Below are 21531 nucleotides of genomic sequence, written 5' to 3' on the forward strand. Positions count from 1 at the left end.
GTCGAATGGAGCATCAATAGGTCAATCGCAAAGATGACATGTACTACAGCTCTACTTGAACGCCATGGAAAAAGCAACAACCGTACAACAGTGGAACTGCAGCAAGCCAGCACAGCATGGCCAAAAAAACAACAGACATGTTCTACTCTGCACAACACAAACACAATGTGACAGACAACACTACTAAGCACTATCACTGCAACAAGAAAAAGACCTTTTCCACCAGCTGTTTTCAGCAGACCTGCAACATCTTCCAAGCAGATACACTCAACTCCTCATCGAATCAACGTACAATTTCAGTTGGATAACACTGGAAGATTTAAGGTTAGGACTGACGGACAGTAAGAGTTGGTAAGTTACAGAAACTATATGGACGAGTGGAAACAAGTAGGATGGAGTGGACTTGCTGGAGTCTAAGCACAGCATGATAAACTGACAGGAGCAAATGGACAGAGAGACAGACAGAGAGAGGGCAGAAACAGGGGCAGTCTTACCTTAGCATTGCAGGTAGCAGGAGTTAGCTGGCAGCTCCAGGGGAAGAGTTAGTGGCAGCCATTTAGGATGCAGTTCAGAATCAGCCAGAGGGCAAAGGGCAGGGCGCAAATAGAGTAGGTGGACATGTATCTGTAAGTTGCTTAACCTTCCAGTTGATTGAAAGGTGTGTAAATTCTAGTCATCGAGAGCACTTAAACCCATGCAGGAGTGCAATGTTAAGTAAGGACTTGAGGTCTTAGTGAGGACTTACAGGTGTAACAGACAGCAGAACAAAGTGTGAGCCTTGACATTGTTAGGGAAGTGGATTATGTGGGTATGTGACCAAGGTGTCATCTAACCAAAGAATGCTTACTGTACTTTACCTGACATACCATGTTCCTTGTCACTTTCCGTTTTTGTATATCCTGTTTGATTTTGTATTTTTATTGTAATTGGTAATTGCAGTCATAGGAACTTTACATAACCACTCTTTGTTAAGGAGCCAAGACACAAGCAATTTGGTCCACACCAGATGTGGCTGCAGGTGTACACAATTGATTATTGCTCTTCAAATCATCTCATAACACCACACATATTGACCTGCATTTAACTATGTATCCTACTGTAGAACTGAAAAAGACTCCAGGGAGACTAAAGTTACATTCATATTTACATGTTTATTAAATGTCCCTTTTTTTAAATATTTTTTTTCATTTCATATAAAATAGAAAGAACACACTAAATCATAACTCTGTGTTGACATATGGAATTTAATGTATGCATATTTGCTGGGTGCTCCTTTCAACAGGTTTTATATAATCCAATAGATTATACTTGTCACTGTTTCTCCTAGCAAACCGACTAGGTACATCCATTTTACTGCAACAAGTAAAAAGCTACTGGCAAGGCTAGACCTCAACTAAATACAGCACTGTGGAGTCTAAGAATAATATGAGCACTACTGTAAAATTGCATAGGTTAGCCACACTAATACACGAAAAAGACTGAAGTGTACAACAAGTAGATCGGAGAGGAAAATGAAGCAAAATTAGGGTTGTCCCTTACTTAAAAAAATATTGGTCAACAAAAATCTATTTTTTTTTAAAACTAGTTTATCATATATAGATACACTTTAAATGAAATGCCACAGGTCTGGATGGCTTTCACTTGTGTGCATTTTGAAAACGCAGATGAAAAGTGCTGTTGAATGCAGGAAAGAGATGGTAATTCAAAACATACTTTCTTTAACCTATTTCACTGTAAGGGGGATCAAGTGGTTTTTGTTCCAACCCTGCTGCTGTGTGCAGTGCAGCAGTTCTGTTTTGGTTTAACAAAGTAGATAGTTGTCTCAACAACAGCTTATCACTCAGACATTTGCATAAATAAATAAATAAAAACATTTACCTCCACCTCACCAGTGGATAAACATTGGATTCAAATGTCAGTTTGTGAGCGTTTGTACCTGAGCCCATCAACAATTACTGTAGATACGCAGAAGAGAGCCTGTGGTGTGTGTAGGATGGATGATACATTGAGTAGTTGCATGGAGCCCATTTAATATAATTTGGAACTTGAAAATAAAGAAGACCTGACAAACCAAATCAGACAGGTGTATCATGTACCATTAACACAATAATTCCATTGCAAGTGCTAGATTCAAAAAAAAATTGTGACTGACCAAAAGACTACTGACCAGCCTAAATGGGGTCACCCTAATATAAATCAAATAACAGGAGTTTTACTAACTAATCAGTGATCTCTCCATACATAAAAGATCAGGATTTTTATTTTTTACAATTTATTTTGCAATATATGGTAATGAAGAGTATGGATATATATTTGGGGTAAAGAACATTTTAAATATGCTATTCTAACAGTAACATCTCAGCGGAAATCTCAGGGGTATCTTCTTGCATTGTATATTTTCATAAAATGGAAACAATAGTTTTTATTTTAGACTGATGTAATGGATTTCAGGGACTTATATGGTTTGCTTTACAATTCAGTTTCTGAAATGTGATATCGTATTTAATTGGCTCAGGCAAATCTAGGGTGCTTACAGGGTAGGGCATGGATTCTCATAAAAATGTCCAGCTATTTGGATTGATGGCTCTTTAACTTGTCTAGTAGCTAGGCTAAATAGTTTGTTCAATGCATTTCAGGGTTAATAGCAGAGGAGGAAAGAAAGGGATAGAAATATCTGGAAGATCCTTCCATCATAAGCCCTGTTCTCAGAGAGAAGAGGGTCTCTAAGAGGTGGAAAATATCTATCCTTTTCATACTATTAAGATTAGAACCCAGAAAAATACAATGGCAAAACCAGGAATAAAGCAATACCTCAATAAGCTACAGTAAGTCACAAGCATAGAACTGAACCTAATAGTTAGGCCAAAACCATGGGGTAAGTCACTTCCCGACGCTAACAGTCTTCCACAAGATCAAGATGGACAGTCAAAAAGAGGAGGGACATAAGAGCTTTGCACTCTGCAAAGCTTTATAAAGAATACACAGATTTTTTTTTTTTTTCATTGACCTATTATATGTTCCAGTTATGAATTATATACATATATGTCATACCAATACTCACATCATACATTCATTCACTAGTACTATCAATAGTCACATTTACTTATACCATGATAAATTACATGTCTTTTATAAATATGAAACACTTGTATTGAACTAGGATACTTGTTTACAAAGGGAGAACAAAAACAGTGGTGTTATATACATAAGTTGGTGTTGAATGGATATTTGTCCAGATTTTTCTGTGTGTGTTAAAATTTGACTAACCAGCTGATGACCCCAGAAGGATAGTAAAACAAGGATAATGTGATAATGTTGGGAACAGTACGTTTCTGCCTCAGGTAAAAGTTACCATTGGGGTTAGGTTAAGTTTTGGGGTTGAGTTTAGGGATCAGGATTAGGTTAAAGATTGTAGGGACACAAAGTATCTTTCCTAACAAGACAGATATTCCTACAATGTGTACGTGGTATTAATTTGTACATCTGACAGAAAGGAGGTGAATATGAATGACTGATGATGAACATAAAATAACTAGACAACTGTTATTGCCTGTCTTGTAGGACCACATTAGCACAACAAAACAGACAAATCCCAATCTGAACATTCTACACTCTGCTGGCTCACTGGTAAATATCAGCTGACTCCAAACAACTGCATTCAGCTGTATCAGGCATCTCTCTCACATTTATATTTCCTAACCTTGCCAAGAGGCCACTGACAAGAAAAGCACCAATCAAAATAAAAATGATAAAGCTCTTATTGGTATACATTTGACCAACAGCTATATAGCATGCATTCTGCCAAAGAGAGAAAGGTATTGAGATGCTGCCTAAAGTTCGGACAACAACATCATCAAAATAACAGTACACATTTAACCTTACTACCAATATTTACCTGGGAAAGATTAAAGTGGCTGCGCTGACTGGGAGATGGATGTGGTAGCAGTTTGGGAGGTAGCTAACTATAGCCTATATTAGGTAACAAGTGTCTACCATAACCATCATAAAGCGTTTTGAGCTAACAAAGACGTCTTAAAACGCAACAGGCAGCCAGATATTCCCAGAGGAGTAGCAGTGAACCACAGCAGTTAGACAACAGTTAAACCACTGGAGCCTCTGAATGCACAATGCAAGCAGCTCTGGCTAGTTCAGTCAGCGTCTGTTGGCTGCTACAGAGTACTCCGAAAACCAGACCCAATAGACGTACTGCTGTTTTACATGGTTGGACCTGTGACAGAAATGCATTTGCTAGGGGTGGAGCCTCCACCCGACTACCTTAGTTATCCACAGTGACGCTCCTGCGTACATAATTACACCTGACTTGAAACAATGAATCCAACAATGATCAAAGAACACAGCAAAGACAATGGAGTTATTGGCAAGCCGAGCAGTACGTGTATGAGGTGGAGGCTGAACCCCCATGGAAAGACAATGAGGAATGTTGGCGGACGGATGAAAGCATGATAAAGACCATAGTGCAGCCAAGACAGAAGCAGACAAAGCCCCGGGGTGGGGGTTAATGCAATGTTATTACCAACATGGGAATGCCAATGGCCAGATTTAATGGATTGAAACCCATCATATCTGACAAGCAAGAGATGGAGGAGGGGTCAAGGAGACACAGGGAAGCAAGTTCACGAATCTACAGTGGAGCTTGCCCATTTCACTTCAGCCAGGTGCTACATAAGTGAATCCGCAGCCCCCCTCTCCAGTCCCTACGTGTTAAGATTGCACGCTGCCCCTTTGACCTCTCGCGCCCACCCCCCTAGAGGTCGATGAGCTGATCCACCAGCAGAAGGGAGCGGGCCAAGTTGGGAATGCTGGACTCTGAACTGCCACTGTTGCTGCGCGAGTTACCACCTGAAATGTCCCAGAAAGAGAGAGTGACAGAGGAGGACGTGGAGTAAGCAAGCGAGAAAAGGGGGAATGGTAAACAAGTGGGAGATTTAATTGTTTATAGAGAGTATTGGGTAGAGAACAGGTGAAGGACAGGAGATGAAATGCCAGAGAAATAAAAAATGAGGATTGTTGAAAGTTAGAGAGGGAGGGATGATAGTAACAGGCAATGATGGATGAAGGGAAGAGAAGAAAAGGAAAGAAAGGGAAAGACAGTAAGCTGCCATTATCTACAGAAACTTGTGCAGCCGCAGCATTTCAGAAAAACGCTGCGAGGAAGACATATTACAAGTCGCCCTAACCTATAATATTTAATGCAAACTGCAAAGTCTTATTGACGAAACGTTCAACCAATAAAAAGTCAATAAGAGAAGGTTACGACCTCACTCATGTGAGAGCACGCTAGTACGAGGGATATCTAATGTTACAGCTCATTCAGAAACGGCTGCTCTAATGAACTTCTCATCGGGGGTAAGTGAAGACCCAACCATTCAGGGTCACCTTGAAATGACGTGGGTTGAAGAAGGCAGGACATACAGAACAGTACTCTGGTGCTCAGCAAATCGGTGTGATCAATGAGAGAAATGGCCCCAAACCCCATCTGCATTCTGCTGGCCTGCCTTACATACCTTGGTTGTTGGAGGTTTTGGAGGTGAGCACAGGGATGGGGTCAAACTCGTCCTCAGTGCCCTTCCCCCCAGCCTCTGGCGGCTGGAAACCCGACATGAGGTAAGTGGAGTCTGCAGGTAGAGGAGGTGAAGGAGTGACGAAGGGGGAGGTTAGCACAGCCCAGAAGGAGGTGACGGGAGGGCAGGAGGGGGCGCGGGGAGACAGACGCAGCCAAAGCAGCCACAGTGTTAGTACCAAGCCATGCTTCTGATGCCGCTTTTGGACATGAGTCAGGGATCTGCAGTATAGTGCTAAATTACCCCTCACTGCTTGAAGAGTAAAAAAAAACACACAAAACTTCTATATATCTTGGAAAGGATGTAGTTCATGTTGAAATGAGTAATATAATATTTAAGGATCTAATACCAGAAATTTAAAGGTATTTGCCTTCAAAAATGTTGACATAATGGCCTGATTGAGCTTTAAAGCTAAGGAGACATTACAGTTTGGGTGATTTTTTTTTTTTTTATTGGGCAGCACACAGTCAGACCTCATGTGAGGCGTTTCACCACAGGTAACAGAGTAGTATGTGACAGCTGGAAACGGTCTTACCAGAAGGAGCCTGTGCAATGCCAAGTGAGACAGGTGTTAAGTCATCCAGACAGGAGGCAGAGCTAGGAGGAGCATAGGAGCATGAGGGAGGTGCAGAGACAGTTTGAGTCCCAGGGGTAGAAGGGTGAGTCAGCAGAGAGCAGCCCAACAGAGAGTCCTCCCCCAACAGAGAGTCCTCCCCCACCAGAGAGTCTTAAGGAGGAGATGCCAGAAAAGAAAGTAAAAGACCATCAGCCCAAGCAGAAGAAAAATAACAAGGTTTAGTAAGCATGCTCATTGGTTTCCCATAGAGTAAGTTCACACAGATCTCTTAAGTAGAAACCTATATCTTCAAAGTAGATGCAGGTCCCCTGCTAAGCCCAAGACTTAAGGTGTTTATGATTAGGATTGAGAGACAAAAAAATTTAATGGACAAAGCCATTGATGATGTTCCTATTTTAAGTCTCTGTATCACATTTGAAGTTTAAGAACGTGTCCTAAAATGAATGATTTCAAGGCCAACCAGGGTACCACAGGCTGCCACCAGTATCTACATTTTCCTTAAAATTGTGTGCGCGTGCATGTGTGTGAGATTTCAAATGACAGGACACTGGCCTGGTGCCCTCAGGTATAGCAGACTGACACTACAACCAAAAGCAAAGAGCTTAGTGAACAAGAAACCAGGCAAGCCAAGTTCAGCTGGCCCGAAATAGAAAGTGTTGCTTTCTGGAGATTCGAACCTAGGTTTCCCACATGAAAGTCTGTATCATTAACCACTACACCACGGAGCTGTACTTAGGCTGGGTGTCAGTATAGCCTCTTGTCTCTATCCTAAACAAATCCTCTTTTGCCACTGGCCGTTTAAATAGTTGATTGGCCATTCGTGAATTAAATTTATACAGTTAAACTGACTATCGTTTCTTACTAATACGAACTCGGAACCTATAGTTCACAGGTCCGCTTCTCTAACCACGCTATTTAAGAACGGGTAGTCAGTCAGTCACTCACTCAGCAACCGATTACGCGGTCCGGCAAAAACTGGTCCAGCATCTCCAGGACTAGCCAGTCTTGTGAGCATGTTTGATTAACTACTGTTTTTTCACTTAATTTCTGGAGTTCAGAGGTTTATATTAAAAAAATAAAATAAATCAACAAACGTCTGACCCTACTGAAAGACATCATTTAAGTGAAAAAAGATGTCTATCAATGTCTAGGTTGCATAAGTGTGCTCACTCCATAACTTTGTGGAAGCACCTATGGCTTGGATTACAGAAGTAAATTGGTTTGTCTAGGGTTGCATGAACCTTGCACAACAGGACTTTTGCGATTTTATCCATCTCTTCTTTGCATGACAGTTTAACCTCAAATTGTGAGCGGATCTCCTGTGTACAAGCCACTTCAGTCCACTCCACAGATTCTCTACAGGATTGAGGTCTGAGTTCTGACTGCGCTATTCCAGGACATTGACCATCCTTTATGCAAGATATTCCTTGGTTGAAGCGCCTGTTTGCTTCAGATCATTGTTGTGTTGAAAGAAAAAAAAATTCAATTTTGATAAGGGTGTGCTGACTTGATATCCACTGTACATTCACTAAGACATTTCAGCCATTACACAGACATTCAGATGGTTACATTTATCTAGAGAATAATCTGCCCTGCTAGTAATTAGTGAACAGCCAATGTTTTCCTGTTTGCCTTTGAAAGTCACAGTAAAGGATCACTCCAGTAAACCCAGCTGCTGAGGGAATAGTTCCAGACATCTCTCCTGATTGTAATGAATAAATGGTGACAGAATGTTAATTTGAATTGAAACCTGACAGCACGACCTGAAAGGGTATGTTTGCACAGGTTACTGATAAATGACCTGGTCCTTTCAACACCAAACAACAGGAAGCACATAGGAAGGCTCAACAGAGCTCCTAAAGCAACAACGATATCCCTGCGTGACGTTAATGGTAGAAATAAAACATGCAAACAGGCAAATACATCTTAGTGCTTTGGGCAAGTATATGACACTAACCTGGCATGCTGGCTGAGACTGTCTCCAGGCCCGGGATCAGAGACTCCACACACATCTCAGCCTTGGTTGCAACTAGAAGTAAAATAGAAGCAATACCCCCTACATAAAATGTTTAAACTTCAACAAAAGGTTAATTTCTCTCAGAGCCTGGTTGTATCATTCAAGACGTGTGTTCTGAAGTTGATGCATTTATTTGATCCTTGTTTGAGATCCCATTCACAGTTTGTCAATTGGGCCACCAGGCAGGAAATACTCATCTGACTGCATCCGGTCTCCATAAGGATTCCCCAATAGAAAGTTGCAAGAGTGAGGGGGTAAAACATTGTCTATGGTAAAAACGTTATTGGACTACAGCCCCAGATGTTGTTTTTTCTGTGTTGCTATGTAAAAGCTATGTTTGTCTATCAAAAGTGGGTGCCATGCAGGCAAATCACACCTGTGACTTGTTCACAAACCATTAGTACTGAATGACTGCCTTTGCTGACTGGAGTCATTATTTTGAGTAACTCATTATAATTTATCAACCAACAATAGTTTGTTTCATATTTGTAAGCCAACAGTCAGGTTTTAATGCACGCTTTTATAAGTGACAAGCATAAATGACAGCAAAGATTGTATGTAGAATCAAGACTTGATTGTTCATTCACCAGTAGGGCGTGATGCATGCTCTAGGCGATAATGATTAAAACACCGAATTTGAAAGATTTGTTCTTGTCACAGAAAAACTGAGAAAACCCTGAGATAAGGAGATAAATGATAAAAGCTACAACTCAAGCTAAAAGAATGTGACTAATTTGAGTTCATAAACAACTACAAAGGCAAGCAGGGGAGTCTGTTACCATTGCTGTTCCCTTCTGCAGAGCTGCTGATGGGACCAGACAGGTGTATAAGGTCAGGGAGCAGCAGAGAAGTCTCTGGGGACATAAGACCCTCAATCAGCTTCTCTGTGAGCCATCCAGACAAAGGGGCGCGAAGATGAAAGCACCGGAACGACCAGGAGGGAGAAAGGCAAAAAGAGGAAAGCAAGGGAGAAACTGCATAAGCTAAGTTTGACTAGGGGGAGAAAATAATGTAAGAGCATGGCAAAGGATTTAGGCTCAGTTAGAAATGAGGACATGATAAAGGTGAGCATTAGTTGGGGAAGCACAACGCTTTCAGCCTGAGGTAGCAGCTGCTAGTTCACAGATATGCGACATTATAATTTTGTGAAGGGATGGGTAGAATTTTGGGAAACAAAGTTTACTGGTTTCAGATATATTAGATAATTAAATTACATGTAGGGGTCACTTTAGGTACTTTAAATTATCACAGATGTCTGTAATTACGTGGACTTGGAATTTAAAATAGGGTTGTTTTAAAATAATAGAATAACAAAGCTTTAAAACACTTCATAAATATACCATAAACAGTACATATTGTGAATACTATGGAGTTCAATGATTGTTTCAGCATGAAGTATCCAGTAAAATAAGGTTTTATGCACATTTGTTTTATACTGTCAGTACCTTTTTTGTCATCAAACTGGTTGCAGTTGTCAATACCATGAACAGTTGAAGAACTGAATGATTGTGCTTTCTTTAATTAGGTTGCTTACTCTTAAACTATTTAGTCTATTTGCTACAATCATGGACATAATAGGATTCCTCAGTATACTGTATGTGTATATACAGTGGTGTGCAAAACTATTCAGACCCTCAAATCTCATACTACTGAATTACAAATGGTACATTGACATTGCTTTCTTTGCTATTTTCTTTTCACACACTGAAACTCTAAATCAACAGGGACATTGGTGTTATTTTGTGAAATATTTGTAAGAAAAAGAAAATGTTGCTTTCACAAGTATTCAACCCCTGTGCTGTGGAAGCTTTCAGTTAACACAGACGAAAAGAAAACTGCCTCAACGAAGAGACAATTACCTTACCATTGGCCTCCAGCAGTGAGCCAAGTTGCTGCCAGACTTTCTGGATAAAAAACCCAGTGTTGAAGGATCAGGCTGTAAATCTCAAGGAAAATGAAGACCGCAGAGTATTCTATAAAATTTAGAGATAAAGTAATACAAATGCAAAGATTAGAAAAAGGGTACAACACACTATCCAAGAGTTTGGTTTATCCCAGTTAGCACCGTTGGATCAATGATCAGGAAGTGGTACCGGAATGACACCACCCCATGCACTGCCAAGTATAGGATATTTCTTAAAACTCAAAGAAGGAGACTGGTGACAAAAGCAACAGGGAGGCCAACTACCACTTTGAATGTGGTACAGTTTTCACTGGCTGGGAGTGGAGAAATTGTGCACCAGTCCGCCATATCAAGAACTTAGCGTAACAGTGGCCTATATAAGAGGGTGGCAAGAAAGACGCCGTTGCTCAAAAAGTATCATTTGGAAGAACATCTGGAACTCGCCAGAAAGCGTTAATGACACAGCTGCAACTTGGAAACAGTTTTACTGGTCAGCTGAGACCAAGATGGAGCTTTTTGGCCAAAAATCTAAGCTCAATGTGTGTTACGCAAACCGAATACTGTCCATGCCTCAAGACACATGATCCCTACAGTGAAGCATGGAGGTGGCAACACCAAGCTGTGGGGATGCTTCTCATCAGCAGGGACTGGGCATCTTGTTAAAACTGAAGAAAAATGGATGGAGGAAAAGGTAGATATCCACTATGAAAGAGGGAGATACGGGAAGAGAACCTGCTATAGCTCTCATAAAAATAAAATAAAAACAGAAGCTTGAGTTGCAATTCAACTTTCAGCAGGACAATGATCCCAAACACAAGTCCAGAGCGACAATGGAAGGCCTCAATAAAAAAAAAATGGAATGTCCTACAGCATATTTGAAGAATGTGTTCAGCCAACCTGAACAACCTTAAGTAAATCTGCCAAGATGAATGGAGCAAAATCACTCCGACACTGTGCAAAGCTGGTACATACTTAAACCAGAAGACTTTAAGCAGCTATTCCTGCAAAATGTGTCTCTCTACCAAACATTGTGTTGGGGTTGAATACTTATGCAATCAACAATGTGTCAATTACCTATGGAAACACGCTACTAAAATATTTCTAATTTAAATGGGGGAAGAAATTTAACAAAAAGTATCACTCAACGATCCCTGCTTGTTTATCTTTTAATGACCCAAGTGGGTCAGAATGCCTGTGTTAACCGAGGGTGGGACATGCAACGCCAGGTTTGAGCACTTTGTAATGACAATTTCTCATGTTTCCATACAGTATTAAACATTTCATAGAATTTCCAATAGTACTTTCAAATACCAAAAGTGAGTCTAACATAACCATTAACAAAGACTTGCTTTGAGAAATAAATAAAAAATATTTTATGTAAAAGCACAGAAATTAGGATTTGTCAAAAGAAGGAGAGGAGAGCTGGCAGAGTAGACATTCATGGATGCAGTCTGCTTTGTGTGCTTTCAGTGGACGTCACTTGGAATATCTAAGTCATAATGAATTGCCAATGATGATATACAAAACAGTTGATGGGGGGTCAAGTGACATGCCGCATTACTAAGCCAAATGGCTCTATCTATATAGCCATTACTATATTTTCCAATACGTATAGGGTACTTTTCTGTACATTAATTCTCATGAATTCAAGGCCAAAACTATTGGTGTGCTTAACCAAAGTCATTTTCATGGCATCCAACAAATATAAACTGCATTGGCACTTTTGCTTGGGTTAGATTACATGAAAATAGAATGTTGTGGTTAAAATGAGTGCATGAGGTAAAGTGCCAAATTGACAACAATTTCAGAGGTGACTGATAGAGCATGGAGACCAACTGACAGTGTCTCCACCAATTAATTTTCAATCTGAGATATTGACAGCGATGTACATAATCAGAATGATACACAGTCCACCAGATTTTATTTTTGGGAACAATGAAATACAGGAGGAAGCATGTTGGAGATAGGATGATGAGGTGTATGGCAGTTAAGGTCAATACGCAACAGAGTCAAGTCAATTGCATTTAAGGACAACAAAGCTGAAGAAATGTCCTTTGTTTGGGTTCAGAAAGCAATTTGGTTGTGAGAACTCAGTCAAAGGTCCTGTGCAAATATCTTGTAATACTTTGCAGTGTTTTATGTAGCCTATAAATCCACAAAGGGTAATAAAATAAAACCCATTTAGTGTAAGAGCTGTTTAAAAAGACCACATGAAATATGTTGTTGGTATGATGGTTTTGGCATACATGGTGAAATGTCTTGACACACATTCCATTACAGATCAATTAGGAAGAGTTCCAAACCTCTATTGCCAATAACAGCTGGTTGGCAGTTTCTCCTCGTACCACTCACAGACTGTCCCATCAACTCCCTTGCTCGCTCTTTGCTAAGATGCTATATCTGTTTTTATTTGACTATCTAATTTGAGAACAAAATCAGTAAGTGACTTTGTTACCCCGAAATTGATAGTGGGATGATAACCGATGCATTCTGCCTTTAGAGAGATACATCGCTAAGAAACATAGAGGTCTTACAAACATAGATTTACACATAACAGAAGCCAAAAGCTAAAAGCACATGATTACGGATGCCATGTGAAATATGTGGAGATGAGAGAAAAGAAACAGTCATCTCTATGACACGGTTATTAATAAATGAAGGCCATACCTGGGTAAGCCTTGCTTGTGACCCCAGCCGAAGACACAGGTTGATGAATAAGGTTCTCTGTAGAGAGACTGTCCCTTTCCCCTGTTGTAGCTGTCATAAAGAAATGCAACAGTTTTAAAAACAATGAACACAGAGGCGATGTTTATCTACCAACCTTTCCATTGAACTAGCAGATATTTCCAACGACTGGGCAAAGTGGTCTTACTCTCGGCCAGCTTGGCAAAGTCCTTGTTGAGCAGCTCCTCAGCAGTGAGCTTGGAGAAGTTGTCATCACCAAAGGGGTTCCAACTGCTGGTGGATGCAGCAGAGGGGGCTGTCTGAGCACCGCCCTCACCTGCCTGGCACACATTCTGCTGTGAGGAACAGGGGGAGCCAGAAGGGGTGGTGCTGGCGGACCTACAACAAACACAGGTTAATACAAAAAGTAAGTAAAAAGACATGAGTATGCCTCAGAGAAATGTCATTGTGTTTGTTATTTAATTTGAAAACACTGACACCCAAAATCAATTGTGATGACACTGGTTTGAAGAATGGGCAATTAAAGGCTTACTGAGACATATAAAGATTGAACGGACTGTGTAATTCTGTGTTGATCTGGGCTATAAGGGACTGTTTTTATAGGGCTCTCTGTTGTATGAATGGACCGTTCATTGGTCTGTGTGTGTGAGGAATGAATGGACATTTGTTTCCTCAGTCCATTGAGAAGGGCTAATTCAGCTCACTTGGACTTGTTGAGGCTGGCCTCGGCTGCAGCCGCCTGCAGTAGCTGGGTGGACTTGCTGACAGGAACCCCAAACACAGCGCTGTGGGTGACATCGCTCAGGATGCGTCTGTGGCCGCTGCGGGGGGGCATCTTTGGGGACGAGGGGGGTGTCAGGGAGCCAACCTTGTAAAGCCCGTGGCCAGAAGCCAGAGGCTGGAATGAGAAATATCACAATGAATATCAAGACGACAAGGACCATTCTCTAACAGACAGTGTCTATAATGTAGGCCCAAATGCATTACATTTCAAATACACTGTACTGGTTAGTAAAAAGACAGTTGATTTGTGGTAAAGCACCAATAGATGATTTGGAAGAACATCCGAAGCTGATTCACATTTTCATAGAGGATTTAGAAGGCTTAACAAAGAACAATACATCTTCAAAAAAGATAAAGAACTGAGGGGTAGATTCCCATGACAGATTCTTCTTGACAATACAACCAAAGTACATTGAGGTATACTTTTCAGACTGCTAGAAAATCTTTGTCATTACATATAGATCAATAAAACATGCAGTTATTTCAAAGCCAACTAATCTAATCCAATTGCACAATGCAGAAGACCGAGTTCATAATAAATTACTCTAAAAGCCTAAACACCTAAAAACCACACAGAAGAGACAGCATATATTTCACAACGGATATCAAACGTCTACACACCATTATTTATTCTTTACACCTCCTTACAGAAAATTAGCACTGTTAATCAAGCAATGGTGCTTCCACAAAGTAATAGTAGTGGGGTGTGCACACACAAGGCAAAAACATTTGTATTTACTTGTCAGAGAAATTGTAAAACTGTTTGTCCAACCATTTCACTTAAATATTGTTGGTTAAAATACCTTCTTAAAAAGGCGAAATAAGTTCTGACATGAATGATCTTGATTTCTGCCCTTACATGAACAAAGCAACATTTTAATAAGGGTGTGTACACACTTTTGATATCCACTGTACTTCAGTCTTGAAGTAATTTTCTTAGAGGACCATGTACAGTGCTCCATTGTTCTTTTTGCATGAAGTGTGCAGCTGCCTTAAGGCCCCAGACAGAGAAGGAGACGACATGTTGGCACCGCAGCCCCACAGAGCAGCAGACTACCGGAAAAGGAGGGGGGTTACCGTGGGCTCAGAGTCATGGTCAGAATCAGATGTAGGGCCTGGGGCTGGAGGCTGAGGGAAGCATGCTGTTTGGGCAGAGGGGCTGACTGGCTGCTGCTGGAGAGGAGCAACCTGAATTGCAGGATTCGCTTTAGGCTGCACAGCCAATGGGCCCTGGGGGGCCTGCAAGAGAGGCAGCTGCTGCTGTTTGTAGAGGGTCTGCTCTAGCGGAGGTGGTTGTTTGTAGAGGGTCTGCTCTAGCGGAGGTGGTTGTTTGTAGAGGGTCTGCTCTAGCGGAGGTGGTTGTTTGTAGAGGGTCTGCTCTAGCGGATGTGGTTGTTTGTAGAGGGTCTGCTCTAGCGGAGGTGGTTGTTTGTAGAGGGTCTGCTCTAGCGGATGTGGTTGTTTGTAGAGGGTCTGCTCTAGCGGATGTGGTTGTTTGTAGAGGGTCTGCTCTAGCGGAGGTGGTTGTTTGTAGAGGGTCTGCCCTAGCGGAGGTGGTTGTTTGTAGAGGGTCTGCTCTAGTGGATGCAACGGTTTGTAGAGGGTCTGCTCTAGCGGATGCTGCTCAGGAATAGGATAGGAACAACTTTCTCAATAAGCCTCCATATTTTCTCATTAAGCCTTCATTGAATCTAGATCACCTCATGTAAATACTGAATACTCTTCTGTCCCCAGTGTCTTCCATAAAATGCGTCATACATTGATTTAATTTTGATTAATGTCAAAAATGATTTATGTCTGAATTAAGAGATCAGAGGGGAGTTCCTGGAGAGCCAAAAACGTTATTCATTGAGATAACATTTTATTTAAAGCCACAGGGTAATTCAGCAGTCCTGCTAAATGTGCACTCTACACATCCAAATGATAAATGTATACTTAAACATTGACATTTCCTTACGCATGCAACATTTTTGTCTCATCGTAACACTATTCAGACATAAAACAAAATGTAAATTAATGTATTTGGCAAATGGTAACAAGCTTATCTGACAAAAAAAAATTATAGTACCTTTAGCAGACTAATATGACATACAGTATCCACACCTGTTTGACCTGCTGCTGTGGGCTGAAGAAGGCTGCAGCCTGCTGCTTTATGAACAGACCCTGCTGATGCTGAGGAGTGGCCATGGGCTGCGAAGGCGTGGTCTGAGATGAGGGTGCGGCCGATCCAGCAGGTGCTTGAGGCGCTGATTGGACAACAGTAGCAGGCTGAGTAGCCCCTACACAGAAACGTCAAGATGGATTTTCATATTTAAATTGTATTTATTTCACATGACCGTACAACACATTGCAGATAAAGAAACTGTGATGGAGGAGCTCAGGATGGACTCTGCGATTGATGTGTAGAGCCATGACAGAATAAATTGGAATATAATCACATTGTTCAACTAACGTAAGTGGTACAGACAGTTAGGTGCGGAAATAATTGGACACCGACAAGTTTGGTTATTTTGGCTGTTTACCAAAATATATAAAAGTTAGTTGAATATGGGCTTAAAGTCAGCTTTAATTTGAGGGTATTCACATCCAAATTGGAGGAAGGGTTTAGGAATTACAGCTCTTTAAAATGTAGTGCCCTCTTTTTCAAGGGAAGAAATATAATTGGACAATTGGACAGGTGTGGGCTACTCCTTTGTTATTTCTTCTTCACTTAAGCATTTAAAAAGTCTGGAGTTGATTCCATGTGTGGCATTCTCATTTGGAAGCTGTTGCTTTGAACCCACAACATGTGGTCAAAGGAGCTCTCAATGCAAGTGAAACAGGCCATCCTTAGGCTGCAAAAAAGTGATTGTTTTGAGATAGCACATGACTATGCACTCAAACTCCTTCATGATGACCACGGTGAGAGGCATGGTTCTGTAGTCATTTAAGCATGAAACAGTCCGTTTTTTTGGGAATTTGAACAATGCTATAGGTCACTTCAACTAGCTTTTTAAAATGACTGCAAGGTACAACTTTATGAATATTATTGCTCTATTTTTGCTTTATATATATTTCTTAATTCTTACTATGTACATGTGTGCCATGTCACAAACATTTATTTGTGCAGGAAAACGCTGTGATATTTGGTGCATTTGAGAAATAAACGTTGAACTTCTGGATTTCCTTTGTTTGTATAGATGTCGACTTCTGCCTGTTCATTTGCCAGCTCATGGGTCTTGAAATTAAATTCTACCAGGTCTGCAAATGGGACAATACTTACAATTTGTTATGTTATAATACACCAAGTACACATTGCCTCCAGATATTCTAGGCAAGGGTTGGGGATTAACGTGTTCACCATCATCCCCTTTAGCTGCTGTCCAAGCTTCTATTCGGTCAATTAATCTGTGTATTATGGTTAAAACAATTAAGGCTCTATCCCCCTGCTTTCTTCCTGCTCATATTCAGAGTGAGACATAATATATAGGTATTTTCCTTTCTCTCTCAAACAAATAAAGTTTGACTGTCCGAGGTGAAAATCAAAGATAAAATAGGTAACTTGCTTTTTAGCTAGCGAATACTAACTTACATTTAAGGTGATGTATGAACTTAGTCTTCCCGAACACACGCATGGATCGATAAAATTGTGAACAAAACTGACCGGTAAACACATGAAGTACCCGTTTACTTAAAATTATTTTATTGTGAAAATTTTATTGTGAAAATTAAAACTTCATTTTGAGGAAAACAACGTCATGTTCTTTTAGGTAAACAACAACACTCGTCTTAGTTCGGAGTGATTTATTGTCGTTTTTACGATGTTGCTTTGCGATAGTGATACAGTACGTATGGTTTAAATTGATGAATCGGTATGATGCTAATAACGCTAATTATTGACTGAGACAGAGCTAAATAATGGATTGTTAAAAAAATATTATATATGTGCCTGATGGACCAACTTGGGGTACGGGGACTTTCAACAATACTATCCCTTTATGTATTGCCAGAGAAAAAAAACTTCCTGGCCGATCACCTTCCTGAAGTTGTTTTTGAAGAGTCCATTTACCTCATCTTCTCTGATGATAAAGGATGGGGAGAACTGAGGAAGGGAAGCATGGGATGTGCTGCGTAATTGTGGGATCTATACCTGTTCTGGGACTCAGATACACACATTGCAGAGAATTCTAAGCTGACCAGTGAACCATGGCCTAGCCATATATTAGCCTAGTTGAATTGGTTTAGGTCAGACGAGAGAAAATATCAAATGAAACAAGGGGGTAACTTGGCCTGAGAATAATTTTGTATTGTATTGGCACTTTGTATGAATATATTTTTTGATTAAAAAAAACTAGAATAAAATGTCAGGATGTTTTGTCAACTAAAACTAACTAGCTAAAAGTCTCACTTTCAGCATAATGGCTTAGCTGACTTTATGCAAATGTTCCCTTTGAAAGTAAGAGTGCAGTGCAGCTGAGCAAATAACATTCAATGTTTTAATTAGTCAGGTACACTGGAAGGTTTTGGATTACCGGTGACACCATTAAGACTATTAGAAGCCATGTCCAAATAGACAAATTGAACCACTGGGATTAAAAGGCCACATTATGTTAGCCAAAGACATTTAACAGTTTAATGCCAACCTTAACAAGGGATGACTATTTTAGCGAGTGTCTTATTGCAGGATAAAATACTTTTGACTGCTAGAAAACCTCATCTCTCATAATCAAGTTCTCCTGGTTTAATGCCTGATTGTGAAACAGAGGAGGTACAGAAGGTAGTCTGTGTGTACCTATAGGCGGGGTCCCTCCGGCAGCCATGTTTGGTCTCTTGCGTGGGGTGAGTGCCGGCTGGATGGGCAGAATGCCAATGGGCTGGGCAACTCCAGCTTTGGGCCGTGACCTGGGTGCAATAGAGGTCTCCATTGTGGGCACGGGGTCTGTAAGCCTGTGTGGAAAGGAAGGGAACAAAATGATTGCCATCTCTAGCTGTATAAGCTTGGCATTTCTAACTTTAAAAAAAGACCAGATGCTCACCTAGCTTTGGATTGACTCTTTTTGGCCACAGCATCACTGGCTCTGATTGGCTCAGGAAGTTTTGAAGGAATAGGGGAGTTCTGAAAAGGGGTCAAGAGTTACAATACTATGCATAAGCTATGACTTGAATCCGCTTCACAGAGATTTATTTTTGTCAAAGACAGTGAAAAAGAACCCTTGATTATTACGTATTACCTATCATCTGAATAACACAACTACAGCAATGTAATGATAATTTACAGATTGCATGAATTAGCTTTTTTATCCCCCTGGTAACATGGTCGGACGTGCTATGTCAGATGACATAGGGCTTATTTACATTGCGAAAGTGAGAATAAAACGCCAAACAGGCTTATCTTAGCATGCATAATTTCTATAGAGTTTGAATTTACACTGGCATATTCGAGATGTACCACACAGGGATGTTGGCGTAGACTGCGGGAACATTGATCAATGCATTAAGATTGCACAAAAACTCGATACTTCACACTTGGAAACCTCCAGAGGGCCCCCAATCAAAACATTTGGTGCACACTCACTTGGAAGGTGATGTCTCCAGCTATTCATATCTGCAGCTTAATACAACAAAATAATGTAGGGACTTGAGTGTTCTTTAATTAGTCTCGGAAAGTGTATCATAATGTAAATAAGCCCTTAGTGCTGACATTTCTCCATAGCAAGGGGTGTCGGGATGGAAAACAGCCAAGGTGACTTACATGTACATTTTGGATGGGGCATTCGATCCTGGCAAGCTTGAAGGCGAAGTAGGAAACTTGGTAGATATCTGGTCTTTTCTCAGGGTCAGGCTCTAGCATGTATCCTGATTAACAGAAGAATATGTTTGTTTATTATGACACAGATTTATCTTTATCTTTAATACTTTGCACTGTGAAAGCCAGAGGAGAAAGACTGACACAATGAGTATGAGGTGAGAGTAGGGGTGGGGGAGGTCTATACAGCATAGCATTGCGATTTTCTTCCACACAACATTGCATTGATAAACAGACACCAATAATCTTAGAATGTTTATTTCACCTGCGGGCGGAAACACAGCGCAAGGGATTCACTTGCTTTTCCGGGACATAGTTATACTTTGAATTGAAATGACACGATTCATAGCACTTCATTTAATGTTTTAAAAGTATTTTTGGTTTAAATGGAAACTGTGTAGAATCGTTCGTCTAAAACAGTCGACTAATAATTTTTGCGTGTATTCATGCAAATAGTACAGTAGAAATCCTACATACCGCCCCTTTAGTAGTTGTACTATTACCATGCTTACCATGGCTTCAACCATGCGTACCTCAGCCTACCACCCTTCCTTCCCAGCGCAGGATGGTTTGTGTATGTATAGTGTGTGTATGTATAGTGTGTGTATGTATAGTGTGTGTATGTATAGTGTGTATATGTATAGTGTGTGTATGTATAGTGTGTATATGTATAGTGTGTATATGTATAGTGTGTTTGTGTCTAGGGGATTTACACAGTTTTGTTGTGTGCTGGGATTTCAATATCAGTTTGAGATTAATGCTAGCAAACACATTAAATTACTTAACAGTAATTCGAACTGTGACGTAGACACTAGTCACAAGATTTGTTTGGAAATTGAGCTGCAATATCACGTTAGATGTTACTAAAAATACACACACATTTATTTTTTATGTGTTTCATGGTGTAACGTTTCTTTTAAGAAAAGGTTTCTAATATTTTAATGAATGGATCTGAGTAAAGCAGCCCAAGAGCGCCCTTCAGATGTGTTCAATGAACACTCAGTGTTAATCTGCACAAATACGTTTTAAATGAAAACTTGTGTAAAAATGTTTAATAATGAGATAGTGGATTTTTGCTGTTTGTTCATATGTGTATGACTACCAAATGTATTACAAATTAGAATAGTACAAAAATGATCACAATATAATTCAATATTGAATCGCAATACTGAGTATATCACAAAACAAAGAACCACAGTACTATCATAGTAATATCAAAATAATATCATATTGTGAAGTAACAGGCAATTCCCAACCGTAGGTGACAGGTCAGATAGCTACTCACTGATGAGGCAGTGCATATCCTGTGAGTAGCGAGAGTTGTCTGGAATAGTGAAGCTGCCATCACAGATGGCCACCTGGCTCTCCCCAAATGGCAGGGTAAAGTAGCACAGCTTATACAGCAGGCAGCCCATAGCCTGCAAAAGACAGCAAAGTGGACATCAAGACTTCAAGTGGGAGCTGAACATCAGCTCTCTTACAAAGAAAGCACAGCAGAGGATGTACTTCCTGCAACAGCTGAAAAAGTTCAACCTGCCAACGACTATGATGGTGCATTTCTACACTGCCATCATACAGTCCATCTTGACCTTCTCCATCACCTGGTACACTGCAGTCACTGCCAAAGACGAGGGGAGGCCGCAAGGGATCATCCGCTCTGCAGATTGGCTGAAATTTGCGGTCTCTACACGACCTACTCACCTCCAGGACGCAGAGGCGAGCAGCAACAATCAGGGCTGATCCCTCTCAACCCGGAAATGGACTATTTAATGCACTCCCCTCAGGCAGAAGACTGAGGTCTGTCAAACCTCCCGCCACAAGAACAGTTTCTTTCCTACAGCAGTAGGACTCATGAATAATCCCCCCCTGGAACCAAATTGACTATAGCCTGCTCCCAACGTACACACACAACCATCAACGGACACATTTTTTTATCTCACTCCACACACACAAATCTCAACTGGACAAATCTTGCACCTTACATATACTTAATAATCTTTCATGGAGATTCAGCAGCATGCCAACTCACCCAGATGTCTGCCTTTGTAGTGATGACCATACCATTGTAGAGATTTATCATCTCTGGGGCTCGGTATGACAGAGTAGTGTACCTTAAGATATGGGGAAGGAAGGGAGTACACAAATTTAGAAAGGACTTTGATCCGGCTGCCATCAGCATCTGACATCATTAATGAAAAC

At 40.7% G+C, this 21531-nt stretch overlaps 1 protein-coding gene across 14 annotated transcripts in view; it reads right to left on the reverse strand.

Annotated features, from left to right (window-relative positions):
- The window catches only part of LOC105014257 (AP2-associated protein kinase 1), a 40638-nt gene that overhangs the window by 4309 nt on the left and 14798 nt on the right, over nucleotides 1-21531 (reverse strand). For 3 of the 14 annotated variants that reach the window (XM_029124535.2, XM_029124529.2, XM_029124533.2), the window contains 14 exons: nucleotides 21362-21443; nucleotides 20618-20750; nucleotides 19279-19382; nucleotides 18563-18642; nucleotides 18319-18473; nucleotides 15651-15826; nucleotides 14625-15167; nucleotides 13469-13662; nucleotides 12952-13142; nucleotides 12747-12836; nucleotides 8956-9060; nucleotides 8117-8188; nucleotides 6118-6309; nucleotides 5526-5636 (listed from right to left, as the gene is read on the reverse strand). In XM_029124535.2, coding sequence (XP_028980368.2) covers nucleotides 5526-5636; nucleotides 6118-6309; nucleotides 8117-8188; nucleotides 8956-9060; nucleotides 12747-12836; nucleotides 12952-13142; nucleotides 13469-13662; nucleotides 14625-15167; nucleotides 15651-15826; nucleotides 18319-18473; nucleotides 18563-18642; nucleotides 19279-19382; nucleotides 20618-20750; nucleotides 21362-21443 — 2228 coding nt within the window. Of the gene's footprint in view, nucleotides 1-1224; nucleotides 4861-5525; nucleotides 5637-6117; nucleotides 6310-8116; nucleotides 8189-8955; nucleotides 9061-12746; nucleotides 12837-12951; nucleotides 13143-13468; nucleotides 13663-14624; nucleotides 15168-15650; nucleotides 15827-18318; nucleotides 18474-18562; nucleotides 18643-19278; nucleotides 19383-20617; nucleotides 20751-21361; nucleotides 21444-21531 lie in introns of those variants that run through there. The other 11 variants (XM_029124541.2, XM_029124540.2, XM_029124530.2 and 8 more) reach the window with 11 other exon arrangements.

This window comes from Esox lucius, chromosome 13 (genome assembly GCF_011004845.1).
Source record: "Esox lucius isolate fEsoLuc1 chromosome 13, fEsoLuc1.pri, whole genome shotgun sequence".
In the NCBI taxonomy this organism is placed as follows: Eukaryota; Metazoa; Chordata; class Actinopteri; order Esociformes; family Esocidae; genus Esox; species Esox lucius.